This window comes from Echeneis naucrates, chromosome 1 (genome assembly GCF_900963305.1).
Source record: "Echeneis naucrates chromosome 1, fEcheNa1.1, whole genome shotgun sequence".
Lineage (NCBI taxonomy): Eukaryota > Metazoa > Chordata > Actinopteri > Carangiformes > Echeneidae > Echeneis > Echeneis naucrates.
In genome coordinates, this window is record NC_042511.1 from 20,686,948 (window position 1) to 20,710,674 (window position 23,727).

General features: G+C 38.0%; 1 protein-coding gene across 7 annotated transcripts in view; it reads left to right on the forward strand.

The window, feature by feature from the left end:
• Positions 1-23,727, forward strand: part of tenm3 (teneurin transmembrane protein 3) — a 174,891-nt gene that overhangs the window by 61,698 nt on the left and 89,466 nt on the right. For 4 of the 7 annotated variants that reach the window (XM_029513007.1, XM_029512999.1, XM_029513050.1 and 1 more), the window contains one exon: positions 23,347-23,614. In XM_029513007.1, coding sequence (XP_029368867.1) covers positions 23,347-23,614 — 268 coding nt within the window. Of the gene's footprint in view, positions 1-8,862; positions 9,043-23,346; positions 23,615-23,727 lie in introns of all 7 variants that reach the window. The other 3 variants (XM_029513033.1, XM_029513024.1, XM_029513043.1) reach the window with 1 other exon arrangement.

The window sequence follows — 23,727 nt, forward strand, 5'->3', positions numbered from 1 at the left end:
CTGAAATATTTGTTGAGGTCGAGTGTGTTGAGCTGGGGACTTTGAACTGCCACTGTTGATTCATGAATGGAGAATCTAAGTACAGAACTTCTCTTGTTGCTGTCCTTGTCCTATAAATGAGTCACTCAGTTTTCTCCCTCAGATCAATAGACAGTAAACAGGTGGCTGTCTCAAAGAGAGAAGGGAATCTTCAAATTGTTACTGCAGATGGAAGAGTGCAGTTTGTGAAGGACAGAAATTTGCCTAAGTGGCTCAACTACATTTTGTGTATTTGTTTACTGCTTTGTCAATACTGTACTGCTCTGTTAATAATCTGCACACACTTTGCACACTAGTTTATATATTTGACTGCCACCAGCCCTGGTGGGATAACAGAGGTAGATCAGGGTCAGGAGACTTAGAGGTCACTGTTCACCTTCAGGCAAAAGCAAATCAGTCACTCAAGTGGAGGATTTGCAATGTTGTGTATATATGCATGTATATATGCACACGCCTTTTGTGTCTGTGTGACCTGGTTTGTCGTGAAAATGTTTCCAGCAGCTATTGTGCAATAGAGACTGTTCTTTTCGCCGCAGACACACACACCCTACTTCTCTCTGTGTGACCTGAAGGAGCCATTTTCCGGGCTCTGTGATGCAGAGTGATGCATTCACACTGTACAGTAAATGTTAATAGATACATGCTCAGTTTATTGTGATGAAAATGAGTGAATGCAGTACTTACAGACTCAGCCATTTACTTACATACAGCCATTTTTTAAAGACAGGAGACAAATATTAAGTAAAAAATATGTTTCAAATTTTGTACCACTATTACCTAAGTAAGCAGTTTATGGAAGTTATATGTGAGTATCCACCAATAGTCCAGTTGGCTTACAATTTTGGATATCTTTATGCTTTAGCAAAATTAAAATAAAAATAGGATTTAAATGACACATGCTAATATTAAAGGCTCCTGTGAGAATGAAAGGGTTAGTTAGGGTTAGGGTTATTCATCTAGCTTATTTTATTTTGACAAAATGAAAGTAAAAATAAAATATAAATATAAATATATCCAAGTGTGCCTTGGTAATAAAAAATACTGCATTTGCATTAAATGTAACATTCATATAGCTAATTTAGCCAATATTGCCGTCCATGGTGATGAGGCACGAGTGTGTGTGTGTGTTTAAAGGGTGTGTTTTAATGTCACTGTTACTGTCTAATCAGATTCACTTGTAAAACCAGGCTAAACTGAAATGTTATGGAAAATGTCTTCTCTTTTCTGAGTGCAATTATCTTTTGTAAACAAAAGATCTCAGAAAAAGTAAACAATCATAATTGTTTTTGCAATTGCTTGCATACTAAAAGTGAAAAAAATTCCTAGATGATAGCATCAAAACCTTAACATTTGAAGTCATACGATAAACAAAGGCACCAAAATCTCAAACACATCACACGTTTTCCTACATTCAAACATTTTTCTTATAGTCCTAGGCATTTCAGTCATTTGAATACTTACAAAGAAGAAGACCAATGTATCTGAGTCTTAGTGCTACTTATTGACCTCAGGGAGGCTTCTGCGAGAGTAAGTACAAGTTACTTGACTGTAATTTCCAGTACACTGCCATTGTATTTTGATAAAGAAACTGCACTGGTTTCTTCAGATAGGAGCAATTCTATAGTCAGACATTCAGTGTGAATTGGCAGCAATACAGTATGCAACATCAGAGTTTTGGTTGGTATCTGTGAGAACCGCCGCATAGCTGAACCAACCTGGGCCTGCCCGCATTCTTGTATAACAATTAAAATATTGTAAGCTTGTGTTTTTTACAACTGAGTTACTTTAAAAAAATATTCACTGACATCTCCTTTGTAAAAGTGTAAATGTTTGCGGTGCTCCAAAAGAATTTTAATTGACTACAATTAGATAGAATAGAACTCAGTGGAATAATGAAAATATGGAACTTGAGTTGATCTGGGTTTTGAGGGGTGTCCAGGCAGGGCAGGAGTATCACTACTCAGCCCCAGAGGGACTTAGACTGAATTCCTGGCTGTGGTTCTTCAGGCACAGTCAGGCACTCCGATTACTCTTCAGCCAAAGAATTTTATAGGTTGCATTTTTAGGACTCAAAAATGTATTGTTCATGACATTGAGCCAACTATCCTGTGAACTCAAGAGTTAGAATATGGGCTCATGCGCAGAGACAGGACTGGATCAGTCTGGATTGTCCTATCCCCAAGTCTTTGTCAGTGACACCTGGCAGCCTTTTTGAGATTCTTTTTGGATAATTTTTTCATCACCGTGGGAATTTTGTTTCTTTAAATTGAGCTATGACTTTCAAACATAACAAGCTAACACTCTCCTCTGATGTATGTGTTCTGTGTGTGTGTAAGAATCAAATCACTGGCAACCCTACCAAGTTGTTAACTTCAAATCAAATCAAATCAGATTTATTTGTATAGCGCCAAATCATAACAAAGTTACATCAAGGCACTTTACATATAGAGCAGGTCTAGACCAAACTCTTTATAAAATTATTTAAAGAGCCCCAACAGATCCCCCGATGAGCAAGCACTTAAAGGAAAAACTTCCTTTAAGAGGCAGAAACCTCAAGCAGAACCAGGCTCGGGGGGGGTGGCCATCTGCCTCGACCGGTTGGGTTGAGAGTGGGAGAGAGAGAGAGAGAGAGAGAGAGATAGGCATAGGCATTAGGGGGAGGGTATAGGCAGGAACATGTTGCTGCATGAAATTCATTGAGTTGAGCTGTAGTACAGAATTGAAGACAGGACAGGGAGAGAGAGGAGAGGAACTGGGAGAGACAGAGACCTTGGCAGAACATGGTTAGGAAATGCAGTATAAATGCTTAGAACTGGGTGAAACTTGACTGTTCATCATGTGCAGTGAGGTCCAAAAGTATTTTGGGTAGTTTGTTTGTTGAAATATGTGCTAAACTCAAATTTTAAACTGAATACAATGAAAGTGTTATGAACTTCAGAAAACTGGACAGGACTTTTCCTTCTAGAACCCAGGCTGCCAAAGTCACTTCACCAATTTCTCAACTCTGTATCATAGTGGAAAATGAAATCAGACAAAAAAAATTTGTCCAAAAATACATGATTGGTCAAATGTGAATGCATGAATACAACATTTGGTACAATGGAAAATTTGCATCTTCCACAATTTTTCCTCCTTTGCGTCTCAGTGAGGAGATCAGGTTGGGTAGCTGCTTCCTTCCCCCTGAAGAGGCAGGCAGACTGTGGTTGCTGAAACGGTAATGCACTGCCCTCTCCGTTGTAGTGTCCCCTAATTTATACTATTCACTTATCATTCATCTAAAGGCCATATTAGCATAAATTAAACCAGAGGAAAAAGCATGCCTTGCTCATGCATGTGTTTGTGTATTCATGTGTTCATGTGTTTGTGTGTGTGTGTGAGAGGGATTATATTTCCTTAAATGCAATTTATTATACAACTGATTATGTCATGGAAATATGATTGTGATGAATTTCCTTTTCTTTTCTTTTCATCAGTGCTTGCCAAAGTTAGCCATTGTTAAAGCTATCAAAGCAGTGATAAAAATATAAAACTGACTGAAATTCATTTTTCTTTCATAATTTAATTCTCCTCTACATGTATATATAGCTCAAGATTCTATTTCCCTGTGTTTGACCCACATCATCATCATGCTTGTTTCTATACCTGTGTAAAAACACAAACTTGTAGTTCACCGAAACAAAGGGCTTACATAAGCCCACACAGTGGTGAAAAAGAAATGCACAGATCATGGAGGGAGAGTGACCAAATGACCAGAGTTTTTCTCCTATTCATCTGTCTCCAGATGAATAAGGAGGAATGCTAACATATAAAAATCCTCTTGGGAAAAAAACTAAAAAAAGAACCCTGTGTGTGTAGGTAAGATATATGATGGGCAGGATTTACCTGTGTGCTGTTCACTGTTTGTGTCTAGCATCAATTGAATTTGTGGGACTGAAAGTTTTGAATGTGTCTAAATTGTAGCGAGAAAAGTAGGACACAGAGAGTGGACTGTTCATCTAATTAGCATGCATGTGATGGCCGGGCTTGAGACTTTATTTAAGATTTTTTTAAGACAGTTGTAACACACTTATACAAAATTTTGGCTTGGTGCCTTGATAGCAGGACAATGACAATTAAATAAACACGTGATGGAGTTGGTCTCCCTTTCATAGTTATACTTATTTACAGCATATAAACTATGTAATATTGAAGTAAAATGTTTATATTAGCACTTGAACAATGATGACCTACTATGAAAAATTCATACCCTAACTCTTTCAGGCTATGAGAACTCCTGAGCAACTGCAAATGCAGTTAGGTCCATATATATTTGACATTCACGCAATTTTAAGCATTTTGGCTCTGTACACCACCACAATGGATTTGAAATGAGCAATGAAGACAACTTTCAGCTTTCAGTATTTACATCCAAATCAGATGATCCGTTTAGGAATTACAACATATTTGATATGTGCCCTCCAACTTTTTAAGGGACCAAAAGGAATTGGACAAACTAATATAAGGGTAAATCAAATTGCCACTTCTAATACTTGATTGCAAATCCTGAAGTCTTATGCCCATAGACATTGCCAGAAACTGGGTTTCGGTCCTTGGTAATCATCTGCCAGGCCTCTACCAAAGTAGTCTTCAGTTCCTAGTTGATATTTGGGTAGTTTCCCTTCAGTTTTGTCTTCAGCAATTAAAATGCATGCTCAGTTGGATTCATTTGACATGATTGGCTTGGCCATTGCGCAGCATTCAACTTCTTTTCCTTAAAAATCTTTGCTTTTTGCTTTTGCTGTATGCTTCAGGTCATTGTCCATGTACACCATCCAAGCATTGGCTGATTATGAATTCATCCTGATGCTTCTGCATATTCTGCATTTGTTCATACTTGTGATTATTTCAGCTCAACTGTTTGCTCATTCCTGCATATGTCATACTGACTCACACCTAACAAATTATAACTAAGGTGCGTCCATCAGCTTTTATAAATTATTATGACAATATATCAGGTCAATTCCACATTAAAACTATGTGTGTATATATATATATGGATATTTGTTTCCATTCAATTACATACATCATAAGTTCTTTTGTATTTTGTGGCAACTGCAGAAGATAACCCCAGGGAATGCTTTGGTTTCTCAATTGTAGTAATTTTGTAATGGTTTGGACTGTGCATCACAAAATGTGTTTTGCTGTGTTCCACACCTGTGGAACTCTCCCTGGTAAATGTCAATACAAGTAGTAAGGGAAAATTGGGCCAATGAGACATATGGCTCATAAAGGCAAATATGTACTGTTGGCTCAATATGCAACAGAAGGTATCGAATATGTAAACATTAGAAAAGCATTCAAGACATGCATTACATCTGGAGCTCACCAAAGGGAAGGTCAGAAAGCATAAAAGCAAAGAAGCTCTGTATACTAATTGTAGCCTCTCAGATGCAGTCTCTGCTTCTCTCATTACGAGCAAAACATATCGTTTTCTTCTTTTCTTTTGTGCCAGGAAATTTTGTGTATTATAATGTGTGTGTGTGTGTGTGTGTGTGTGTGTGTGTGTGAGAGAGAGAGAGAGAGAGACGGAGATGGTATAATTTTCATTCCAGACGAAAGTAATGAAAAATTAAACCATGATTATTCAAGTTAGTGTCAGTTTACCTGTCAGGCTGAGGTACCTCTACATCGACACTCCTGTCAGAGGTGGCTATGACTGAGTTGAAACTTAAGTGATGTAAATCTTGAAATTAACAACCATTTGTGACTTAAAAATACAGAAGTCATCAAAGGTAATGTGAGGTCGTGTGAGTAATGTAAGGCAGGATTTTAATAGAGTGGATCTCAAACAACAACTGAACAGATGTCACATTACTGTCTGGATCAAGCCTGAAAGCTTCTTGTTTGATGATATTTTTATTTGTTTTGTGTGTTTAGTTGAGATATATACATATATATATATATATATATATATATATATATATATGTTGTCATATTTACTATCCCATTATTACACTCTTATTTGATCATGAATTCCTTCACAAATAACTCATTAAACATAAGTTGAGGTAAGCTTTTCCCCAGTACTGCTAGCTTGGAAAAAAAGAAAGAAAGAAATGTGTGCATCATCTGTTCAGTGAGAGTTTAAACTGTTACTGTCAACTGTTATGATTTGCATTACATGTAACTTTAAGTGTTACTGAGTTATTTGTTATTCATTTATTCGAAGCAAAGTAGAACACACCTACAGAGCTAAACAGTTGGAGGTGAGCAGTGTGAATGAGGTCACAGAAAATCATGGCAAAAGAGAAAGTAGAGAAACAAAAAAGGGAGGAAGAGAGAGAGTGGGGTGTCAGGTAACAATGCCTGGACACTATAGCAAAGAAATCTGTGTGTGTGTGTGTGTGCATGTGTACTTGCGTGCGCTGCCAAAACCAAGCCAAGCAAGGATGAAGAATGAGGAGGTGCTGAAGGAGCCAGGTGTTCAAAACATTAAAAAATACACACACACTCTCATTGGCTCTCTTTGTAGCAGCTGGGGCAGAACTGAGGTTGCATTTGTTTAGTGTGATAAGTCTGTTGGGTTAAAAAGCTCTAAAGATGTTTCAATTGAGAAAATATAAACTGGTCATCGTTGAAATTCCCCCAACATGTCTTGCTTCTACCAAATAAATGTCTCCATACAAAAACAACCGAAAGACTATAAAAAGTGGTCAACATTTCATTTTCTTTCTACAAAAGTAAATACTTTTCAGTCACAGTTTGATGTGTTTTTTCCTCATCATTTGACAAAAGCTCTCTCCTCTGGATTTGCTGCTCTATTTTTCTTTTCTTTTTTAATCTGCACTTTTGATGTTGTTTTTGCTCTTCTCCTTTATTTCTAATACAATACAATATGTAGTGTCTATATTTGACTGCATGTGACTGTTTTTTTTGGTTTGCCCATCAGACAATGTTGGCTCATTTGGAGAGGAGACTAAATTTGGATCTGAATCAAAACTCCTTGGCACAACAGATTTCACACTTTCTGAAAGAACAAAGCAGCAAATGATTTTTGTATTATCTCCTCTCAGACACACCGCACACACGCACACACGCACAGAGGCCTAAATTGATCCATGTATTATATGATTATGTGAAAACAAAATCACATAAGTTTGTCTTTTACTTTTCTGCAGTGTGGGCAGCTCACTCGCTGGCAGAACCTTTTTTACTTTTTGTTCTGTCTTTAGCTATAGTATGTCTTAGTCATTTCATCTTTAATTTTTTGTGATTTTTTTGTTACAATTTGAATGAGTAGATAATAATTAGGTCAGAATTTGATGTATGTGGAATCAACAAAGATCATGTCAACAGTACAACTTCCCAATTTTGTGTTGCTCCTCCATACATTGTCCTCGGGTAAGTGGCACCAAAATGCTGCAGAAAGCGACTCGATCTCTTTGACATGAGGGGCCGTTTCAGTGATGGACTGGGGTTGATTGATGAGTGTTTTAACAAGTCTTTGCCTTAGCCTGAATTAACATTTTCAGTAATTTGTGGAAAAGTGGCTCCTCTGTGGAACTAGACCACATGGGCTGAACTTAACTCATCACGCATATTAATGAGCCTTTGCCACCCAAAGACATTCTAATAAATAATCAACTGAGACTGGTGTTATTTGTCTGCTGATGTTTTTTTTTTAAATTGTCATTTTAGCCCGGAAGCGTAAAAACTCCATGTGACTGTCAGGATAGAATATACAGAGGATGGCTGGAGGGGTAGAAACTGGATTTGTTTGCAATGTCTTGGATGTCTGCATATTTCTATTCCTACCAGTATGTGTGTGTGTGTGTGATGTCCTTGACCAAGTGACTAGTGAAAAGAACATTTAAAATAGCGGCACAGCTCCTGTTAGATATTTTACTAATTTTATCTTGAAACCAGTGAACATGAGAAGTGTTCTTCATCATTTTCATTGTATTTTTTGTGTGGAGATACCTAACTGGATACACACACAACACACGCAGAGCACAATATAAACATGCACAAAGAGAGAGGGGCTACTAAGCATTCAGAAGTCACTAAATGCCAAGGTTGCCACATCGATGCTCGATCGATTTTACATCAATTTTGTCTGCTTGTAAGTCTTATCTCGTACAACTTTTACCTAATGCTCAGACTGATACAGTTCCATGACTTGCAGCATATTCTTATTCTAATGTCAGTCAGTCAGTGGATATTATAATGGTATTATTTACAGGGATTGAATTTAGGCCTGGGGGCACAGCTCAGTGGTAGAGATGCATGCTTTGCATGCAAAAGCCGCAGGTTCAAACTAGCCACAATGTAAACCAGTGGTAGCTATGTGCCAGTCCCAAGCCCGAAAAAATTGGGAAGGTTGCAGCAGGAACATTGTGGCCAAATCAGTCATGCAAGTTACAGAGCTGATTTGCTGTGATTTGCTTCCCTAATACGGAAAAAGCTGAAAAGGAAAAAAAAAAATAAATAAATAAATAAAATAAATAAATACAGGAAGTGAATTTTGAAACATGGAGAAAGGCAGAAAGGGACACCAAATCCTGAATAATGACTTGTTAGAGGTAACAGCAAGCTCAGAGTGATGATGCTCTGTCACATGCAGTTTGACTCTCGTTTTATAACTTAATCAGTAATCTTTACAGGCTGAACTTCATCAATCTCTTACCATAATTGTTAGTCACACCCTCTGCAAATATCAGCCTACATTACTATTCTGTCATTTCTTTTCCTTTTTATTTTCTTTTGTTGTTTTGATGTTGCTACTTTCATTCAGCCTTCAAATGTATCATTTCTTTTGTTTTTTTTGGTTGCATTTTGTTATAGGTTCTCTCATGCCCACCCCTTCCTGTCCGTCATCTGTCATTGACCAATCACATCCACATTCAGGCAGTCCACATGACAACCTGTTGTTAAGTGACACGGCTAAGGCTGACACTGAGGAAGAGGAGGAAGAACGAGGGCAAGAGGAGTATGCCATCCGATTGTACTCGCCTGTAACACATGGTAAAAGGACATTAATTGCTTCAGTAGTGACCATTTTAGAAGCTAGCTCATTTTCTTTATAGCCTGAATAGGATTGATTTATTGGATTGATATTTCTCTTTTATTAAAAATTTAATATGTGACATTCACATTGAAGCCATTTGTAGTAGCAAATTTTAAAATAATGAACATTTCTGCAGAATATGATCTCTTAATAGGCCAACTTTACCATTCAACAATTTATATGTCTCTGACTGACTCCTTGGAAGCATCACCCCAACATCCGCATTCACGCTCAGCCAGCTTAAATTCTCTCTCTGGATCGTGTATCGTGTTGCTTGCTAATGAGAATTTTTTGGAGTGCTCACACTTATCAGAAATCATTTTCTTCTTTCAGTTTCTCCCAGTCTTTCTTGTTGGAAGTTTAGGTGGTGATGAAGATGTCACACCAGTAAAGTTTCCTTACTGACCATTACTCTCTTAAGATGCACTGGTAAAAAAAAAAACACACTCTCTCACATCATTTTGTGGCATTGGCAGGCCATGTTGCCCTTTAATCTTTTATCTGAAAAGGTTTTGACAAACTTAAGCTATACTTCCTGTATTAAAGAGTCACCAGTCGCCATTCAATTGACCAATTGATCCAACTTTTTCTCTGATTGACAGTCTCATTGAAAACAACACAGTGTTTGTCTATAAATAATCTGTTTGCAGATTTTGTCAGACAGTAGCTATGTTTACATGGACACAAGTAATCGGATTAAAAGCATGACTGGAATCAAAATGCTTCATTCAAACACACCAAACTAAAGATTGTCACCCAATCACACTCATTTGGATCAACATTTCCTTCCGATCAAGATGGGTGGGTTATGTCAATTGTTGGTCCAATTAGCGTGCATGTAAACACAGAAGTTTGGGTAGAAATTATTTTAACTGCGTGTATCTGCTTGTAATCAATATGTCATATTTTAAACTTAGTTTCAAATGTTTCACAAAAACAGAAACACAAAACCACGAGAGCAGCTTCATTAAAATACTGCATGCTTAAACATGGGCAGGAGGAGATAAGAAAAAACCAGCTGGCATGATATCATGTTAGCTCTTTACAGTGGTTCCCTGACAGTAAATTACCTCTCCAATATCTCACCTGACCATAAACAATCCAGATCACATGATCTCATCTTCCTTGTTTTTATGCTTTCTGACCTTCCTTTCCCTTCACTCATCTAACAGTCTTGTCTTGAGAGCAACTACCTGATATAGGACTATATCGTGATCTGGTAATACAAACTGGTATCAATATAGTTTGACCACAGTTCATTTTGACTGTGAAACTGTGAGTGGAAATTTTGTGGAATTGGAAGCTTGTTTGACAAGACAAAACATGTTTTCAGTGGTCAGAATATCATATATAGAGTACCAAGTTTAAACAGGTGCTGCACAGCAGCATAGTGGTTAGCGATGTTCTCGCACAAGAAGGCCATGGGTTCGGTTTGCATGTTCTCCCTGAGCCTGTGTGGGTACTCTGGTTTCCTTCCACCGTCCAAAAACATGCATGTTTGGGTTAATTGGTGACTATAAATTGTCCGTAGGTCTGAATGTCATTGTCATTGTCAACCACAGTGAGTGGTTGTTTGTCTTTTTCTGTCTCTGTGTGTTGGCCCTGTGATGGACTGGCTACCTGTCCAGGGTGTACCCTGCCCTTGCCCAGTGTGAGCTGGGATTGGCTCCAGCACTGCCCGCGACCCAGAAATGGATAAGCGCTAGAGGATGAATTAATTAGTTAATCTTTAAATAACAGATTATTTTGTCTTTACCTGTGAGAGAAATTGAAATCTTGACTTTTTAAGTTGAATTATGTGAATTATTTTTACAGATAACATGATTTTGCATGGCAATAACCACAGTTAGTCACTGAATAATATGTAGTAATTATTAATAATTTTTTTTTATGTTCATGTAGCCGTAATTTAAAACTAGAAAATTTCCTCACAGAAATTTTGAGAGAGCCTCGGGGGGCTGTTGCCGGGGGAGGGAAGGCTGTCTCTGTACCACAGTAATGTATGTGTAAGTGGACAACATTAACTTTAGCTCTCTGTGTGTGTGTGTGTGTGTGTGCGTGCATGCATGCATGAGTGTGTAGTGTGTGAAGTAGTACAGGTTTGAAAAAGGCTGAAAATAACTACTGAAAAGTACTAATAAGTAACAATAAGTAACCATTCATTTTTTTTGGCCATTTATGCCACCAAAAATGCATACCTGGTAGAGAAAATACATATATATATAATTTGCTTTCTAAAAACCCAAGGACAAGCGATGAATTGAAATTTTGACAGCAGAGGAATAATAATGATAGTCAGTAACAGAAGCACGCAAGAATAACAATAGTGACTCTGGGCTCTTCAGGGCCTGGAGGCACTAGCTCGGGGCTACAGCTATTGCTATAGAGGTCCACTGACTGTGCAGGGCCCAGAGGCACTAATAATAATAAGAAGAGAAGGAAAGCACAGGATAACAATAGTGGCTCTTGGCTCTGTTTGGTCTGCATGCAGAAGGGACCTTCATGTGTTTGTGTTGTGGTGGATATGGACCTGATTTGGACAAACCAATTATTTTTCTATATTTGGGTGAAAATAAATGGACCATAATGGAAACCAAGATGGGACACTGGAAGGGAAGACTCAATGTGTAAGACAACATACATATCACAGACATGACTTCTCTTAACCAAAATCTAATTGAAAGTAATCACTGATTAATTACATCAAGTCACAGTTATTTTGTTTTTCTGGGTAACAAAAAAATCCCATTCCCATTCTCTGCAGTGGAAACACAAACAGACAGTTGCATTTTTGATCACACAAAAACATAAGAGCGTATTTGGCAAATTTCTTTGAGTTGCATACATGCCTGTTCCTGATGGCTTGACACATGGTAAATATTTAAGCTGCAAGTTTGGATGAAATTCTATTCTGGCCATTTGAAAAACTGAGGCCACAGGGGCTGAGTCTGCTCCAATGAAAGTGCTGATCTGAGACCAGATGCTGAGTTACGTTGGCTGGCCAATGTACCCAGATCATTGTTATAGCTAGGAGTTTGATAGGAAACAGACTTTAATGGTTTGAAAAGAACTAAGACAACCACAATTAGAGGCAGATTATATATCAGGAGAGAATGAATGAAAGGCAGAAATAAAGAAGGAGGAGATTTGGAAGGAAGGAGAATGGAATGGAGAAAGACAGCTGCATGAAGTTATAGAAATAGAGAGACAGACAGACGTCTCCTCATATATACATAGCCATCGAAACGTAATCAGAAACAGCTCTGAAACAACTAGAACTGGCTAAAAGGTTGTGAATGCATGTGTGTTTTTGGAAATGTGTGTGGTCCTCTTCCCCCAATGTAGTTCTAGTTTGACCTAACTAACCAAACATTAGCCAACATCTAAAATATCACTATCACCACTTCCTGGTCTTTGTAGAAATGTTATTTGCAAAGTAAATGAGAGTTGTAGCTCATGTTTTCTTGGTGATACAAGGGGACAGACAAAGGAACATACACGCACACGCGCGCGCGCACACACACACACATGCATACTGAGGAAAATTCTGAGCAGGGAGAAAAACATTGATCTCAAAAAACGAGAGGAGACTCAAGGCATTACTTTTTTCTACCTTTTTTCTTTTTTTTTTTTTTACAGAAAAAAATATTTTTGGTTTTTACTGGGAGGATGTTCAATGAAGCACGAGACACAGTGAAATTTAACTTTTCAGTTAAGTAAGTCATCTCCTGAAACACTCTTGAAAATAAAAGAAGAGTCATGGATATTAAAAGTTAGAGAGATATTCATACAAACTCATGAAACTCAGGCTGTTTACTAACCAAAACTTTCCAGAAACACAGTGTTTCAATGAAATATGTTTCATGATTTTATGAGCACTATTTGTCATTTTAGCAAATAGTAAAGGCTGTAGTCTCACTGATCCTGCATCAAGTAGCCAGTATTGTAGCACAACAAAAACATAGCTTCACTATTGGCAAAGAGGCAGAAAAGTAGTCTATTTCTCTCTTACAACCATATGTGGCATTACACTAAGAGTCACTGGCTGACCTGAGATATCAAAATGGCCTTTTGTTTATCTAACGCCATATTTGCCAAAATATATGGTGGCAACATACTCATAAGTGTACTACTTAGTATACACAAACTGGATGTTACATAATTCAATAATGATTTCATAGGCTTGTTAAACTGATACCTACATGAGTCTATCTATCTATCTATCTATCTATCTATCTATCTATCTATCTATTTATAATTGAATCCTCTGTTGAAATGGCAACATCCGTATAAGACTAATAAAAGAAACAAAGGCTAAGCAGATGCAAGGGCCATGTAAAAGAATATTAGATTTTAAATTATTTTTTTCTCCCTCCATCTCCATTTAGTCAGAAGCCAATTGTTTCATGACAGCAAAGGAGTTGTGTTTTTCTTCAGGTTTGTACTTTTACACACCATGTGGTTCTTATGAGTCTAGATTATTGACATAAAAGTTCAGCATAGAAAATGAACTAGTTGAGATGTTTGAGCTAACATTTGCGCTTGTTCCAGTGGAGCTTTGCCAAAACAGCATAATAAACTTCCTGTGAAGTTCATCTTTAAAGGCTGAGCTGATCAAAATGGTGTACTTGCTAGTTCAGATTAATGTTTCCTATAGATAAACAATGTAGCATTGTTTACCTCTGTTGCAAGCATGGTAAGTTGGTAAGGACACTGCAAAAGATATCTTAAGATGAATTAGTGAATAGCGTAAGAGCTTGCCACACCTCATACCAATTAGTTGGTCTTTTTCCCCTGAAAGTGAAAAGACTTCACTGTCCAGTCTTTGGGTGCCTCTTAAGGCGCCAGGGCTATCAAATTGGAGTGGAAAAAGCAACAGAAAAAAGACAACAGCAGGATGACGCCGAGACTTATTGACAAGACTGACCGAGTCAGAGAGTGATACACAAATAACACTTAGTGCGCTTTATGTTGGGTCCAAGTAGGCAATTCTCCTCAACACCAGAACTAATCAATGAATTAGTCAATGAACGAGAGTAGTAGGAGAGTGACAGTGAGACATAAAGCATTTTTCCTATCCTACCCTACCCTAATACCAAACAATCAATCACTGATCAGACTAATAGAACTCAAACTAGGAGCCCCATGTATACAGGATTTTAGTCTCAGACACTCATAAGGAAAAAGTCACACAGCTCATGTCTCAGGCTGCTTGCAGAATGTATTTACCAAAGGAAATGAAAATGCTGTGGTAGGCTCTCTATAAAGAGACAGTCAGATAAAGAGAGTGGGAAATAGAGAGTTAGAGCACATAGAGGGTGTGTGTCAGACAGCCAGTGCACTGTCCTGACTGTATAATGAGATACAGATGGAAGAATGTTTAATTATACACTACAGCTCTTTTGTCAGTTATGAAATTCCAAATCATGGGTGTTTCCCAGTCTAATTGTTACATTTATTTTGGGATTAGCATTGATAATTTCTGACAATTCCACACACGTACACATCTGTTGATTAAGCAAAAAGCTTAGGGTTTAGTTTTCACCTTAACCAACTAGGTGATACACGTTCCAGTTGTAGTATATAAAAATATAAATAGTGGAACTGGAAAGTGGAAATGGTCACCTTTTAAATTAATTTGTTTTGAAAATCAAAAATGGATTTCAGGATTCCTCTTAGACTGTGTTCCATCCAACATTTGTGGGTGTCTCAGATCTGTTCTTTGTTCTTTTTTCTGTCTGGGAAAGGATAGACTCACAGTGTAAAATAGATCAGAACAAATCCATCACGACTTTTCCAATTCTATCAATGTTGTCAATGATGCAATTCACCTAAATTACACTTATTCTACAAATAACTAGACAATATTTGAATTAAAAATGAAACAAGAAATTAAAGGCCTTCTTGTCAACTTAACAAAAACCAAAAAGTCTGATTTTCTCAATAAAAAAAAGTAATTGACTGACTAACTGAAAGCTGGATTAAATGTAACTGCTCATGCAAGGGTATGGTTGCGTTTGTTGCAAATAAGATGTGGCGCATTTATATGCCATCTCTCTTTCTAACATGCCAGCAGGTCACATAACATAAATGGTTGCATTTTTAATTATACTCCAAAATGTACCCCAGTGACAGAGGTTAGGTAAGGAAATGTTTGTGTTCAAGGTTAAAAAACTATTAATAGCGACTGCACTCTCTATTGTCAAATTCAGGATATGCCTAAGGACCCACTTTAATTTCATCATGCAACATCACAATACTCTCCCTGATCATTTGTGGTTTCATGAAATGACCATTGTAGCTGTTTCTCTGCAGATTGCTATTAGCTTTCTCCTGACTTAAGAGAATATTTGCCAGACAATGCAGACAAAGGCTGCATTTTTGTTGGCAACAGCAAAAAAAAAATTGTTGAATTTGTTAAATGATAAAAGATAAATAAACATGGTGTGAAAAGCCAGTATTTTGCTGATGCATTCATTCAACCAAACTTTCATTTATGCTGCTCATTATTAGGGCAGCACGGCAGCATAGTGGTTCTGTGCAGAGTTTGCATGCTCTCCCTGTGTCTGCGCGGGTTTCCTTCCACTGTCCAAAGACATGCATGTCTAGGTTAACTGGTGACTCTAAATTGTCTGTAGGTCTGAATGCAAGTGTGAGTGGTTGTTTGGCTCTGTCTTTTGTCTTCGTGATGTGATGAACTGGACCTGTCCAGGGTGTACTCGGCCCTCGCCCAGAAAGTTGGCTGAGATTGGCTCCAGTGCCCCCCCCCCCCCCTTCATGTGTGCATCCTTTCATTTTCATATAGAGAAGCTTCAGGCTCAAATGGCGTGTGTTACTTTTAGAGTGGCTATTGTAAAGATTTAGTTGTGTACATATTTGAAAAACAAAAAGAATGGTTGATCTGATATGTAATCCTATAAAGAAAATATGGTTTTGAAGAGTTACGCAAACAAAAAGGGAACTTGATGGAGATTAAAAAAACCCAGATTACTGACAAGATAAAAAAGGATAGACAACTAATTAGTATAATAGCAAAAGCAGAAATCCAATGGCTTAGAGGATCACAGTCTTTCACATTAAAACTTGGACTGAGCAAGAGTGATAGAATGTAGAGAGAACGTGAGAGTGAGCACCAAAAGTTGACAGGAGAAAATGAATGAGAGAATGAGGCCAAGAAAGACGAGGAAGGGAGAGGGGATGATGGGTCACTGCACTGGTGCTACACTAAGGAGAGATAAATGTTAAGGACTGATGGGAGGTACTGAAAAGGCTACAGTTGACTGTATTAAAGAAATGAGTGGAAGAAAGGATAGGAAAGTAATAGAAGCGGTTAGATAAAGAGGATAGAAGGAGCAGAGATGGAATAGAGATAAAGAAGGATAGAAAGACATTGCAAATGAAGAAGATGGATGACAAGGAGAGAAATTCTGTTTGTCCTGTATTTTTTCCAGTGGATGAATTAAAAAAGCAACTGATTCAAGACAACCAAAGAAAAGTTCTTCTATCTCAGTCAAGTCATGATGAGGTTCTAATAATAAGCAGTCATTTTAGACTACACTGGTTACACTTTTATCATATATATATATATATATATATGCGTGTGTGTGTGTGTGGACACACACTTACACAAACACACACACACGCATACACATGACCTCATTCATTCACCTCCTCTGGACATCACCTCTAGATGGTGCGAATGTGAAATGACAAGCAGGCAAAATTCAAAACTAATTGACATACAAAGACATAATCCTTATTTTCTTATGGTTCATTAGATATGGACATTATAAGCACACAAGAAAATGACCCCCAATTTTCTCCACTCACTTCCAACTTAATCATCAAACGATGGAGACTATTGGAAAATAGGAAAAAATATCTGATTGCACTCTGTCTAAAAGGATTGCTGTTATCCAAATGCTGCCATTAAATGGTCTCATGTGTACTCTCAGTCTTGGATGCCATTCATTATTTCAATATGAACTCTTTTTTACCACTTGTTTGCTTCTTTTAATTACATTTTAATTTTGTGTAGTTTTGGTCTCTTCTTCTCTTGCTTTGCTTTACTGCAAAAAAATTTGTGTTTGAACTTTGTAAACTACTCAGCCTCTGTAATGATCTGCATCTTCTCTAGGCAACTCAGGTGTTAGCTAACGCTTAGGGTAATTGATTAGAGCTTGCTAGATACTCTTCACTCAATCAATTCAGGTTTTACAATTCATCAAAGGGGTCTCACAGCTCTAAAGACTTTTCTTCACTTATTCAATTAATTTCACATTACAAAAAAAGAAAATCTATTTATCCATATATTCTATATTTATATGTATAGAATATTATGTAAATAAAAACAAAATATGCTACAGTGCTAATATATGTAAATTTGTGTTAAAGCACCTTGAGCCTGAACTTGCCATATTAAATTAGGCCAGCAGCACGCAAACAAAGTTTGTTTTGTTTTGCCTCTCAAGTGGATTACGCCTCATGAAAAATAATCTGTGTGGTGGTCTTGGGAGATGAGAAGCCATGTTTTCACAATGATTTCTTGGTGGGTTAAAACTGACAACTTCTCAATTATGAAATAGTAGTGTCCAGCCTGCTCTCTCTGTAAATTTAATTGGCCTGATTGCTTTGGATTTTTAATTCTTGTCTTCTTCCATCCTTTACCTACGTTGGGGTCACTGAGCAAAGAAGGACTCTCTATTTACATGCCCCACTAAGGCAGCTCCAGGCGTGGAAAAGAGGCCTGTCTTCCACCCCTCTCCCTGCCCCGAGCTCAGAGGTGGAATGAGTTTCATGCTTCAAGAACCACGGGTCTTAGTTCTTCTACTGACCTTTTTTCACTATGTCGATAAATCTTTTACTTTTTCAGGGATGTATTTTCTCTTCTTTCTTCTATTTTTTGTCCTCCAACTACCTCCTCCTACTACCAACTGTGTATCCCTGTCTACCCCTTGCTGCGCCTCTTACAGTCATATTGTTCCCCCTCCACCTCATCTAATCTCTGTTGACCATTGCTTTTGCTTCTGAAACTTTTAATTGATTTCCTGTATCACCTCCATTTTATTTCTGCACCTTCTTTTCTTCTCTCCTTGTTCAATTTCCTGTCAACCGTGATGGAGTTTAACTCCAATACTGACCTGAACTTCAACTGGCGTTTCTTATTTCGTTGAATCTATTTTTTTTTTTTTTTTTTTTTCCAGTTCTTTTTTCTAATTATTTTTTCAGGTCATGACTATATGACACTATAAAAAATGCAATCTTCACATTATTATATACATTTTCAGAAACCCTATGCAGCATTGTGTGTCATTGTTGCTATTTAGTAATCAACCAAAGAATCCTTGATCATAGCTTTGAATACACCTTTGATGCAACACAGAGAAATATCGATATAGATAGAGTGCCAGCTCGTAAATAAGACATATATATATATATATATATAGACATATATAACCATCTCATAATTTAATCATAATTACCACCACTGGGCAGCATTTTTATGATTGACTGAATTTTATGAAGATTGATGGTATTTTAACTGTCTTCCAGTTTTTCAACCCAAAATTACCTTTGGAAATTTTTCCCAACCCTCTCATACAGCCCATTATACCCCAACAAGTGGTCATTTCTTGGTTACAATGATAAACCTACAAAGTATAGTGGCCATAGTGTGTATGTATTGGTTTCAGATGTGTAAGGAATAGCAGTCTCCACTGCTAATGAACTGTCTTTTTCTGGCCTTGCTGTATAGTCCAACCCCCCCCCCCCCCCCAAGTAGACTATGTTGCCTACTATGTGATATCTCTTGTTATAAGGTACTGCCACTAGAGGTCTGCACGGCCATTGCTGTCATTGCAGTCAGCTTTTCTCAGCCAGGATTTCCTGTGTCATGAAAACTTCTCATCCTCATCCACCAACAGACCTAGTGATCAGGCTCAATTAGAACACTGAATAAAATCAGTTTCTCTGATGCTGTACAGCATTTACAGGGGTTTCCAACAGGGTTTGCAGTGTAGCATATGCTCAAAGTGATAATTTGTGTTGTTTGAGGGTTGTGCATTCAGATATAGTTAGTATTTAACCACAGAGACATTCCATTTATTTGTGAAATTAAAAGCTTCAGTTCCTGCAGGAATCTGAACTTGAATGTCATAGAAAATTGTCTTTTTTATGTCTTAATTGTTTTATTCGGATGATTGTTTATGTCCTTTATAATGGGGCTATTCAGTGATTTTCACAAAAGGTTATATATGCTCATGTGATGCCGCTGGTTGTAGCATAGAAACATGCAAAAAAAATTAATTACTTGTTACATTAAACTGCTCAGGTTTCCCATTGGGGTTTTTTTTTGTTTCAAGGTTATTTTCACAGATAGTAGCACTGTTGTTGCCATCAAAATGGTCCTATTGCAAGAGGATAGAGATGAACACAGCAATGAATTTTATACATTTTCGTTAAGATTTGGTTCGGGCAATCACCTCATCAGTACCTAGTACCTAGGTCTAAAAGGGTGTGCTTTTCTTGGAAAAACAAGACACTGGAATGGAATGACTGTCATATATGTACAGATACTGATTTCCGAAAAATTTGCAGCTGTCTCTTAATTTTTTCCAGAGCTGCACTACTGTTTTTTCTATGGTCAATAGTATTTTCAATTTTAAGGAGGTTTTCCTTCTGTTCGAGGATCCCGCTCACACTCTTAAGTGGGAATAGATACATGCCTTTTGCATACAGTGGCTGTGGGCAAAGTGAAATGGCATGCCTGAAAGTTTGCAATGTGGTTCTTATTGCATTGTAAATGGAAAGGTGAAGTAGCTCTGTAAAGGGCCCTGATTAGGGCCGTCTTGCATGTTTATGCCAAATACACATATTAGATATATTTGTGAGTTGTCCTGACACATCAAGCATGTGAATGACTGAATACATCTGCTGCACTTTGACAACTTTTTGTCTTTCAGCTAGACTTACCTAGCTGACTTAGCTACCTTGCCTTGCAACCCTCTCACTGGGATGTTTTCATCAGGCCAACAGCACAAATGTGTGTGCTTTGCCATGTAGTGTTGTTTGTTTGTTTGTTTGTGTGTGTAAGTTTGAGATTTAGAATTCTGCCTTGAAGCTTCCCACATACAGTGGAACATTCCTAATCACATTGGGTGAGGACCTTGAACAGGTTGTTAGCACATTGCAGGGCTCACACATTGACAGACATGAACAACCACTCACGCTCATTCCTAGGGGCAATACAGAGTAACCAATCAACCTAGAAATGCATGTCTTTAGATGGTGGGAGGAAACTGGAGTACCCAGAGGAAACCCACGCAAACACAGCAAGAACATGCAAACTCCAGACAGAAAGGCCCCAGGCCTGGGAATCGAACCCATTACATGCTGCCAAGATGGAGACATCAGGGTCTATATTCAAATCAAATACCAGTGTTCATTTATTTCAGACCACCCTAAACAGAGACGAGGAGCTGATTTGATTTGGATGATTTAAGCAGAAGAAAGATATTAGGGAAAGTTGAAACCAGGTCAACATTAAAGAAATGTTTTTACAAAGCAGGGTTTTTTCAAGACCTAATACTGATCAGTATTCACTCTAGCAAAGGTGAGAGCAAGGTTGGGTCACATTTCTCACCAGCTTTGACCAGACTCTACCACAAAAAAATGAATGCCTGAGTTTGGCTGCAGATTTGATGATAAAATGATGTTTCACAACTGTAATATAAACATAATAGTAATTACATAAATTCCATTTAATTTCTTCATCACCACCATAAATTAAAAATATATCATATTGAGTAATAAGAAAAACACAACACTGAACAACTGCCTCTGCTCATTTTCTTTGAGGAGTGATGCCTCGGTTAACTGAGATATAGCAGCAAGTAAGTGACAACGTGTGAACTTTTCCAGTGTTGATGCACATTTACTTTGGATTTTTTTGCATCTTGTTGGATCTTCTCAAAAATGTACTTTAGGTCTTACATAAGCACACAATATCTGTGCATGCCATTGCCAGTAGAGTAAGTTCTGCTATATAATTATAAAAAGATGATACAATTCCGAACCATATTCAATCTGTTTGTCTGAAGGCTCAGAGCTGATTTATTTCAAGGGGAAAAGAGAGAATCATTGGTTTAATCTCAACAGGTCAAACAACATTGATGTAATGCATTGCAGAAATTCATCCTTACATTTGATGAGCAGTATGTGTATGTGATTATCAAACGTATACTTCTTTGTATTGTTGAGGTGCTGGCTGCTCTGCTTCACTGTGACTCTGTGAGTGACACTGGATTATGAAATGCAGAAGGTGAAACATGACAGAATTTCTCCTGTTTACTACATAAGTGTCTCCTTTCGATTTGAAACCATACTAAAAAGCATAATGGAGGATAGAGATAAAGCGCCGGGTTTTGTCGGACCAAGCCCACTATCTTTCTTTATGTTAGATTTGCGTTGTGCCTAAGATTGTGTATAGATTGCCTCTTATCAAGTGTCAATCTGGAAGGGATGTCCTTTACTGTGGATTGACTTAAGAGCAATTACTGAAGGAAGGAGTGTAACAATGGCTTAATTTATGGGGTTTTTAATTAATTAAAAGGGGTAAATAAAAACGTGCTCATTATATACAGGTGCAAGTCAAAGCATAAACTAGGTGAAACAGGTGAGTTTGGATATGTAAATGGAATGGCATGATATAATGATACAATGATAATTAAGCGGCTGGTGTTTCTTGAGGATTTGGGCGAATGAATGCCAGATTGTTTATCAAAATACAAGGGTGAGTCTGTCTGAGGAAGGAGAGCTCTAAAATTATAATTTGATTCACTGTTATCTAATAGCCATGCCTCGCAACACTCGAACAATCCGCTGGGGAAGCAGATAAATGCCACCTTACTTGGTAGACAACTCAACTGGCCACGCAGAGCAGGAGATGTCAGACGAGAGCAGCCGCGTTGAGGTCCTTCGTCGTGGCCTCCCAAGCTAGACTGGTACTCGGATGAAGTGGCTATCAGTCTGGCTTGTCCCTCTTCAGCGGCAGTGTTCTCTTTCGTGCGTTTGGCTTGGTTATTAAGTTAATAACCAAATTATTCTTCTCTTTCCTGATGAAAATAGACCAGGGTAAGGGTTAGGGTTAGGGCAGCCTGGCTTCAAGTTGGAACTAAGCCCTTGTAGCTTAGTGGCTGAATTCTGACTTCTGAGTTTCTTTTTCTGTTGTGGTTGTTATTGCTTTGGCAGGTCTCCTGGGGAAGCTCTCCTCTTCGGTTCTTCAGAACCCAGAACTCTACCAAAACTCCATAAAATTTTATTTTTGACTACTTTTATTTGGGAGCCGACCCACGGGTGTGGTCTGGTTGTCGGCACGGATTTGGTCCAATCGAATCGAAAGTTCTCCCTTTAAATTTCAGGGCATAGCAAGGGCGGTGTTTGGATTTTAACTACACCTTTCATTCACCCAAGTTTAAAGTTATATATAAAACAAAGATAAATGTATCGTTTTGATTAGTAGAGTTTTCTCTGCTTGTTGTGGTTACTTCGGTGAACATGGTTTTATCTGATTCACTGTAAAACACAATTAAATGGTTATTAGATAATCACAACATCACAGAGCACACAAAAAAATGAACTAAGAAAAGAACAATTCCATGCATATCTTGGCTGGCTGTGGAAAATCATAAACGTATGACTATGGACTGTGTATGAAGTTTCTTTTTACAGAACAGTTATAGGCAACAACCAAGCACATAGATTACACTGCTCAGGCAATATGCCACCGGTTCAGGTGGTTTGTCATTCAGGTGGCGCTATTGTTACATAAGTGGAATAGTTCATTGTCCGGTGTAAATTCTATCCCGTAGAAAAATGGTTCGAACAGCTGTGAAGTCCTCTTCTCACGGGGGAATCAATCCGGCATGTTTGTCTCTTATTTGATCAGAATATCCAATTTCTTATTATATCAATTTTTGTGTCCTTGTTGGCCTGGATGCATTCCAGAGCGGTTTTGGCTGATTTGTGGCATGGACTGCAATTTATTTTTTGATAAAGGTCCAGGATGGCACTTAGCAGAGATCTGGGAAATCTCTGCAAAGGCAACAGTCTCTTTAAAGTCTGATGGGTGTGGGAGATCGGAATCTTTCTGGACCTCACAACATTTGCATCTTCAAACCATTGTCTTTTTAGAGATGCTCTTTGCACAAATGTTGTATTGTTTGTAATGTATGCTTCCAACCATGCATCTCTTTTGTTGACAGAACAACAATCCAATCATCATGGCTCCACTTTGCCTCCTGTGCCCCCCCCTCACCGCCAGCAGCCCTCAATAACGGCTCTCAACCAATCTCTGTCATCAACGCACCACGCTGGCCATTCCCTGAATTCGACTCGTCAGCTAACTCCTCCTACTGGAAGCCCGGCCCCTGTGGCTGGCCAGTCACCAGCCGAGCTGCAGACTACACCTCCTGAGAGCGTCCCGCTGCAAGACAGCTGGGTGCTGGGTAGCAATGTGCCTCTGGAAACAAGGTATACTGACTTTATGTTTTCATCTCATTTGCCAAAAGACTAACACAAAAGACACTTTTCATTTCCTTCACTAAAAAGAAAGATTGAAAGAGTAACAAATGCGCCAGAAAAGT